The sequence below is a fragment of the Sinocyclocheilus grahami genome, unplaced genomic scaffold, assembly GCF_001515645.1.
Source record: "Sinocyclocheilus grahami isolate Dianchi unplaced genomic scaffold, SAMN03320097.WGS_v1.1 scaffold1309.1, whole genome shotgun sequence".
Classification (NCBI taxonomy): domain Eukaryota; kingdom Metazoa; phylum Chordata; class Actinopteri; order Cypriniformes; family Cyprinidae; genus Sinocyclocheilus; species Sinocyclocheilus grahami.
The window spans coordinates 269,750-278,955 of record NW_015506488.1 but is presented as its reverse complement, the minus strand read 5'-3'; the positions used below and the strand labels follow the sequence as shown (position 1 = coordinate 278,955).

General features: G+C 43.2%; 1 protein-coding gene across 1 annotated transcript; it reads left to right on the top strand.

Moving 5' to 3' along the window:
• The first annotated feature begins 7,184 nt into the window (after positions 1–7,184).
• LOC107569073 (olfactory receptor 52Z1-like) lies at positions 7,185–8,342 on the top strand. Its single transcript, XM_016255073.1, has 2 exons — positions 7,185–7,202; positions 7,395–8,342. Exons 1-2 carry the CDS (start codon positions 7,185–7,187, stop codon positions 8,340–8,342), a joined length of 966 nt encoding a protein of 321 aa, XP_016110559.1.
• Positions 8,343–9,206: the final 864 nt, after the last annotated feature.

The window sequence follows — 9,206 nt, the reverse complement described above, 5'->3', positions numbered from 1 at the left end:
ACCAGAGGGAACGCTAATCACTATAATGGTTTAAAATTAGTTAAAAAAAACACATTTTAGGAAAATCAACATCAATTTATGAAGTTCCCTTTGCTATGGGGAACGCCTCGTCATGACCCGTGTCTGAAGCATACATTGGAAAAACACCAACAACACGTTGGCCGGCGACAGCCCATGACATCACTACCGGTGCGACTATTAGTATAAATAAATATAACATGTCATTCTCTTCTTCGGCTTCAATGACTGTTTTGTTTGAGGCGTGCATTTGAACGTGTTAAGAGCGATCTCTGTCATATTATTATGGCGAGCACTAGCAGAACGTTTAGAGGATCCGAGACCGTGGCCTCGCCTACTGATGCTACTCGTACAAAACGGCGACGCCGGCAATGTGAGAGGGGACAGAAGCGCGGCAAGCGTGGAGGCACACGAGCTAGGCTAAGGGCTAACCCCACTAGACCAGTGATTCCATCACTCATGCTCTCAAACGTTCGCTCTCTGGAAAATAAACTGGACTTAATTAAACTCAGTCGATCTACACAGCATGAGACAAGGGATTGTTGTGTGTTTGTTTTCACTGAAACATGGTTAAACGACAATATCCTGGACTGCTCTATTCAGCTGCACGGACTCGCCTGCTACCGAGCGGACAGAGATATAGCACTGTCTGTTAAGACTTGCGGGGATTGTGTGTTTACGTCAACAAACAGTGGTGTAACAATGCTGTGGTAATGACAAAACACTGTTCATCGCTGGTGGAGTTTATGAAGTGTCGACCGTTCTATCTGCCGCGGGAGTTCACGGCCATTGTTATTGTCGCAGTTTACATCCCCCCGTGTGCAAACGCTAAGGACGCGCTTTGCGAGCTGTACATCGCCATCAGCGAACAACGAACAAATATCCTTGACGGCTTTTTCATAATAGCCGGTGACTTCAACCACGCAAACTTAAAGACAGTGTTGCCAAAGTTCTACCAACATGTGCACTTTGCAACAAGGGGAAAAAACACTGGACTTTGTTTACACAACAGAAAAGAACGTGTACAAGGCTGTACCCCGCCCCCACCTAGGGTACTCGGATCACATCTCTGTTATGCTAATTCCAGCATACAGACCACTTCTGAAACTGATGATGAAAGCCAGATGATGCTACCTCAACTCTACAGGACTGCTTTCAGTGCACAGACTGGAACATGTTTAAAGATGCAGCCACCTACAACAACCACACAGACCTGCAGGAGTACACTGAAACTGTGAGTGCTTGCATCAAAAAGTGCATTGATGATGTGACAGTCACCAAGACCATCACCACACGTGCAAACCAAAAGCCGTGGATGACAGCAGAGGTTCATGGGCTGCTAAAGACCAGAGATGAAGCATTCAGATCAGGAGATAAAGCAGCCCTCAAAACAGCAAGAGCCAATCTGTCCAGTGGCATCAAAAATGCAAAACGGTCGTATGCTCAATAAATAAACAATCTCTTCACAGACAGCAGAGACACACAGAGCCCGTGGCAAGCCATTCAGACCATCACTGACTACAAGCCCCCACCACAGGCCTGTGATAATGACACATCCCTCCCGGATACACTCAACCACTTTTAGTCACGGTTTGAAATGCAGAATGACACACCTGCACAAAAACTGCCCATACCTCCCAACGACCAGGCGCTCTGTCTGTCTCCAGCTGACGTAAGGAAGACCCTATCTAGGATTAACCCACGCAAGGCTGCGGGTCCTGACGACATACCTGGCCGTGTACTGAGAGACTGTGCTGCACAGCTGACAGATGTCCTAACAGATATCTTCAACACCTCGCTGAGCCAGGCAGTCATCCCCACATGTCTCAAATCCACAACAAGCATACCGGTACCAAATAAATCATATGTGTCCTGTCTAAACGACTACCGTCCCATAGCACTGACTCCAATCATGATGAAGTGCTTTGAGAGGTTAGTCATGCACAACATCAAAACCAGCCTCCCCAACACACTCGATCTGCTCCAGTTTGCATACCGTCCAAACCGCTCTACAGACGATGCAATTTCCTCCAACCTCCGCCTGGCTCTTACCCACCTAGAAAATAAAGACTCCTATGCAGCTCATCAATAAACTAAACCTGCTGGGCCTTAGCAATTCCCTCTGTAATTGGATCCTGGACTTTCTATCTGGAAGACCTCAGGCAGTCCGTGTCGGCCACAACACCTCGAGCACTACCACATTGAGTACAGGTGCCCCACAAGGCTGTGTGCTCAGCCCGCTGCTCTTCACGCTGCTGACCCACGACTGCACTGCCAAGTTCAGCTCCAACCACATCATCAAGTTCGCTGATGACACAACGGTGGTAGATCTTATCAGCAACAACGATGAAACGCACTACAGAGAGGAAGTGGCCCAGCTGGCTGAATGGTGTGGCACTAACAACCTGTCCCTCAATGTGGGGAAGACAAAGGAGGTTGTGATGGACTTCAGCAGAAACTCCGTTTTCTTTTCTAAAATCCTATATGGTGAGGGCTTCACGCGGTTGCTTTGTGCCCTTTCTTGAGCTGGTTAGAGCCCCGTTCACCTTGGGAAACACTGCACCTAGGTATCCTAGGATACCTACTTCAACAGGGTGTTGCTACTAGGGGTCTGTTGAGATGGTTCCTTTCAGATTTTATTCAAGAGCAAGCGGTAGCCCCTGTGCGACAGGCCAAGACTTAGTATGATACTCGGCTCTTGGTCGTATCCCCTTAAAGGAATCTTATTTGATTCCAAGCCTGGAGCTCTACCCTGGGCCCAGGAATCTGGCCCTAACAGGTAAGTTTGGGTATGTAGCCCAGGCCTTTGGCCATAGGGGATAAAGTCACGGACAGCCTTCTGACATTCCAGGGGCAACTCACCATGAAAATGGTAAAGTTGGTACTTAGTGCTCGCCATTGTTCTGGCCCGCATTCCCCTCAGCATGGCGGCGTGGGTATACCGTTCCCCATAGCGCCCCCTAGAGGACGCAGTTTGAAGTTCCCTTGAAAGGGAATGTCTCAGGTTACTTATGTAACCATGGTTCCCTGAGTAGGGAACAAGACACTGCGTCCTCTAGGCTTCCTGCCATGCTTCGAACGCAAGCTTCTGACGAAGAAGTGAATGACATGTTCTCCCGGCGCCTATTTATACTAATAGTCGCACCGGTAGTGACGTCATGGGCTGTTGCCGGCCAACATGTTGTTGGTGTTTTTCAATGTATGCTTCAGGCACGGGTCACGACGAGGTGTTCCCCATAGCGCCCCTTAGAGGACGCAGTGTCTCGTACCCTACTCAGGGAACCATGGTTACATAAGTAACCTGAGACGTTAGCTTATGTGATGTTCTCTCAAATATTTCAGTTGTATTAAAAATTCACCATTCAAGATGACTTTGGGAAACGAGTGAATGCAACTAATGAAAGATAACTGCAGACATGGAGGGAATGGGTGAAAAGTCTATTAAGACTCTTTTTATTTTCTTCTTCTTCTGTTGTTATGTTGCACATTAGCAACATATTAGTGCACTGCTGCTGTAACGGGGCTGACGAGACGTGAGACGTGTGGATCCATCTGCAAGCTTTATTCAAAGAGACGTGGTATAACAGGCAGGGTCGAACAATGGCAAACAAGTATATGGCGAGCAAAAACACAAGAATAGTCCTAGGGCTAGCGTAGGTCACCGATCGGCAGACAGAATCACAGGGGCAAGATGAGATGGAGAAATCCAGGAAAACAGGCAAAGATCAGATACCGCAGAAACAGGCAAGGCAAAACAAGGAAAACACGGCGACTCTGAAAGGGGTACAGGCTAAACAAAGAAACTCGGAACAGGAAACAGGCTAAACAATACTCAGCAGAGAAAGGAGGTTAGAGTGGTGAATAAACGGAAGTCCATGGACTGAATTCGTGACAGAGCCCCCCTCCCCCAAGGAGTGGCTTCCAGACGCTCCAAACACTAAACGATCCAGGTGAGCGGTGGAGCGGAGGTGGGACAGGGGGAGGGACGGAGGGCCAGGTCCAAGGATAGGAGAAACCAGGGACTGAGGCAGAGCCGGCGGAGCTGAGAACCACCACAGCAGATCAGACGGGACCGAAGATCCCCACGGCGGAGCAGAAGACCACCAGAGCCAGACAGTAGACCACCACAGCGGGGCAGAGAACCACCACGGCGGAGCAGTCCAGGTGGGCGGTGGAGCGGAGGCGGAACAGGGGGAGGGACGGAGGGCCAGGTCCAAGGATAGGAGAAACCAGGGACTGAGGCAGAGCCGGCGGAGCTGAGAACCACCACAGCAGATCAGACGGGACCGAAGATCCCCACGGCGGAGCAGAAGACCACCAGAGCCAGACAGTAGACCACCACGGCAGGGCAGAGGGCCACCACGGCGGAGCAGAGGACCACCAGAACCAGACAGTAGACCACCACGGCGGGGCAGAGGACCACCACGGTGGAGCAGACGACCACCAGAACCAGACAGTAGACCACCACGGCAGCATGACTATCAGCTGTGACTTGACTAGACTCATGATGATCAACCGTGACTTGACTAGATGCTGTTGTGTCCGCCATCTTGTGAGTGTGCTTCGCTGTCGCCGCCATCTTGTGAGCATGCTTTAGAGTGGCCGCCATCTTGCGATCAGGCTCCGCTGCCGCCGCCATTTTGTGAGCGTGCTCTGGTACAGCCACCACTTCAATCACAGACATTGCATCGTGTTCTTCCTCCGCGACACCCACAGTAAATAAAGATCCGACAGTCAACAAAGCATAATCCATGAACTGAGCGAGTGATGAACGTGGACCCTCGCGTCTAAGCTTAGCCCTCAGAGGTTGATTTATGCCATCGCAGAAAAACTCTATCAATAGACAGTCTGGTAAGTCAGAATAGTGAGCGATTGCTAAAAACTCTCGGATATAGTTCTCCAATGATCGTGGACCCTGTTTAAGGGCTAACAAAATCCTTGCGGTGTCCATACCTGGCCAATGTTCCTCAGAAAAGCTGCTGGGTCCTTGTAGGGCTGAGTATTCTGTAACGGGGCTGACGAGACGTGAGACGTGTGGATCCATCTGCAAGCTTTATTCAAAGAGACGTGGTATAACAGGCAGGGTCGAATAATGGCAAACATGTATATGGCGAGCAAAAACACAAGAATAGTCCTAGGGCTAGCATAGGTCACCGATCGGCAGACAGAATCACAGGGGCAAGACGAGAGGGAAAAATCCAGGAAAACAGGGAAAGATCAGATACCGCAGAAACAGGCAAGGCAAAACAAGGAAAACACGGAGACTCGGAAAGGGGTACAGGCTAAACAAAGAAACTCGGAACGGGAAACAGACTAAACAATACTCAGCAGAGAAAAGTGGTTAGAGTGGGTGTTATATAGTGAGTGAGGTGATTAGAAACAGCTGTGTACAATCAGTGCAGTGTGCAAATCGTGCAAAGAATGATGGGATATGTAGTCCAGGGTGCTATGCAACAGTTTGTGTAGTGCAAGAGTCAATGTAATGGAAAGGGTGACCTCTGGTGGTGAATAAACGGAAGTCCATGGACTGAATTCGTGACAGCTACCTCTCACTGGTTTATTAATGTCATTGGTTCCTTTGTGGCTACTTGAATATTTTAAGTAAGTGTCACTCAAAAGTAAGTAAATTATTTTATTTGCCTTGAAAGTAGCTGTAACTTAATAAAACCTAGTAAGTATAACAACTAAGTAAAGATAACTAATTAAATCTAAGCAAAGTAAACTATTGGATTTTACAGTGTACATTGAGTTTTGTGATGAGTTCATGTTGCATCCGATTTACAGCAGCTTTAACATGGTTTAATCTTTCATAATAAATAAATTGTTACTGGCAGTGTGAATCTCTGATGAAATGGTCATTTTGAAATTCCTTAACTCATTTTTTTGTGTGTTGGAAACGTTGAAAGTCTTGATTTTATTGGGGCATGCAGCACACTGATGATCTGATTGTCTGCAGTAGACATTGGTAGCACTCTTCTGATGACTATTTGCATAGCTTCTGGTTGTTTTGGAGTTGAATGACTATATTATGTAATCGGTGGTGGAGACGGGGACACTTTAGATCAGGAACTTTTACTAGTTAAATTATCCATCTTAACAGCCATGTTGATATATTGAGAGAAGGTAGGCGTTTCATCTTTGCATACTAATTCAGCTTGTAGAGAATTGAACAGCGTACTCAGATGCTGATTATTTTCCTTGGCATAAGTGTAACAAATTGTATAGAAACATCCTGTTCCCTAGCTGGATATTCAAACACTTATTTAATCTGGTTTGAGAAATAATCAAACAAGGTCTGTACCTGATTGTCCCAGACAGCCGATGCCCAATTTTAGGGCTTTTCCAGTGAGTAAAGTCATCATAAATTAACATTTTGTAGTTTCCAGATGGAAAACCTCTGGCTAGTAGGAGAATATATCTTTGCATTGTTGCAATAACCCCTTGCATTTATGAACTCTCAAGATCAAGTAAGAATATATTTTGCAAAAGACTTTCATACACAAATCCAAAGCAGTATAGGCACAAATGTAGCCAGTAGAACAGGCAGTGGTCAAATATCAGGCAAACAGTCCAACAGGAAATCAAGACAGAAATGATAATAGAGAAATGTAAATCCAATAAACAGGCAAAAGATAATAACATGAGGCAAGACAATAATAGAATGGAGAAATGCCCAGTAAGCCACGTGAACTGGCAATACTTCGCAATGGGCATATGGAAGCACATGGCTTTTAAATCTACAAACAGGCAATATCTGTAGTTTGGATGAATGAGTCTAATGTATCTTATGTTCAGAATCATGCTAAAAAAATAACTGCAAGAAATAATACTATTGCACAGAAATATTCTGATAGATAAGATCAATCTCTATAGTACAGCATTAATGAGAAAAAAATTTAAATGTATTTTGTTATGTGTCAAATAATACTTTGTTGGAAATATGACACAACAGATATGCTGGACAATATGATGGAGAGATAACACATACAATTCAACCTGTGGGCATAGATTGGAATAGACAGGCAGTTATTTTATCTTAGAAGAAAGCAGTCTTGAGAGAGCTTGTTAAAATTGTTTTCAGTCTATGTTACCAAGGCAATTAGCATGAGACCAGAGTCCATATATAGCAAACCAAATCAAACCTTTGTAAAACACTATGAAAAAACATGCAAACAGAGAACATGGTAAGATTTCAACTGTTTTCTAACTAAAAAAAAAATTGTATGTTAAAGGATGTGATGTTTGATTTGTTGGTGATTTATCATCTAAAGACTTCCTACTGTGACAATTCAAGTTAACACAACTTTATATACCTAATTACTTTTCCAATAACTGTCCAGTAACAAAATCCACATATTAACTGCAAATCACTCAAGATGCAGCCACCGCTGAAGAATGAGTCCAGTGTCTTAATATTTACACTCTCTGGTCTGAATGAAACAATGGAGAACAGATATGTTTTATTATCTTTCACTGCACTGTATTATCCCCTGATGATCTTTTGTAATGTAACTGTAATTTTTACTATACTCTTACATAAGAAGCTTCACGAGCCAATGTATCTGTTTATATGCAATCTGTGTGTAAATGGACTTTTTGGCACTTCTGGATTCTACCCTAAATTCATGTATGATTTATTAGCCCATGATCATATGATTTCCTATGTTGGATGTATGATTCAGATATTTGTCATTTATTCATCCATTCTGTGTGACTTTTCAACATTAACAGTGATGGCATATGACAGGTATGTGGCAATATGTAGACCACTGGAGTATCATTCAAAAATGACGAATCAGAAAATTCTTAAATGTATCCTTTTCTGCTGGCTGACTCCATTTTTTTGCATGTCTTTTCTAATTATATTAATTGCTAGACTCACCTTATGTGGCTTTAGTATTGAAAAGTTATACTGTGAGATTTGGGCAGTTGCAAAACTTTCTTGCTTTTCTGCAACTGTAAATAATGTGTTTGGGTACATTGTTATTCTTACATACTTTGGACATGCAGTATTGATATTTTGCTCGTACATTTACTTAATCAGAAAGTGCAGGAAGTCAATAGAGGGCAGGCACAAATTCATACAAACATGTGTACCACATCTGCTTTCATTGATCAATGTGACAACTGCATTTTTGTTTGATGTAATGTACAGTCGTTATGGTTCAAGGAATGTGCCTCAAAGTCTGCGTAATTTCATGGCCCTGCAATTCTTACTCTTACCTCCAATTTTAAATCCTCTTATTTATGGTCTAAATCTGACAACAGTACGCCAACAAGTTATTAGACTGTTTTTCAAGAAACAAGTCGGAATATATGAATGAATATCTCCTCATGATCTGAGACTTTCTGAGTTTCAAATTAAACTTCAACTGGGTTTCAAACTTTCTGTGATTGTGAAAATAAAAAAAGGAATAATCTTTTTTTAGATGCTTAGAAGATTTATTTCATTCTTTTGTTACTGAGAATATACTAAGACAATGAGCTACAGGAGGCTGTGTGATTACAATGATTTGACCTCTTCTTAGGTATTAAGTGAAGTAGAGGGCCTTATCCACAATAAAATCTCTGTACTGCACAGCCTTAACAATACAAGGGTGTGCAAAACAATACAAATGTTCAGAATATTTATTTTTGGGTGAATTCAGGTGTGCTCAATCATTTCTTTGTTCATGTAAAATTAAATAGCTCTGATACAGTTCATATTTTAATAAAGTACTATTCAAAAACTGTGTGTGTGTTTGTTTCTGTTTGTTGATGGCACATACATTTGCAATACATTTAACTAAACACACTAGTCTTTAAATATTAAACAAAAAGAAGAAATAAGTAGCAGTGTATACATGAACATTTTTTCTAAGAAAAATGCCACTGTAAAATGTGTGATGTACTGGGATGATTTGTAACACTAAACAGATTGGTTAGTAACACTTATACAGAAGGATGGACATTAATATGTGCTTGATTATTTTGTTTACAAAATGTACTTGTTCATAATGTTTTTATACCACTTCCTTCAGCTTCAAGGAAATTAGGAACAACTATTGAAGAAATACACTACGCATTAAAAGTTTGAGGTAATTTAGGGCTGTGCTCAGAATATTGATATTACAGTACATCATTGTGAGCTCCTGACAATGCTTGCATCAATACAGCTGCTTCCGTATCAATTCTGCCACACTTTTGAA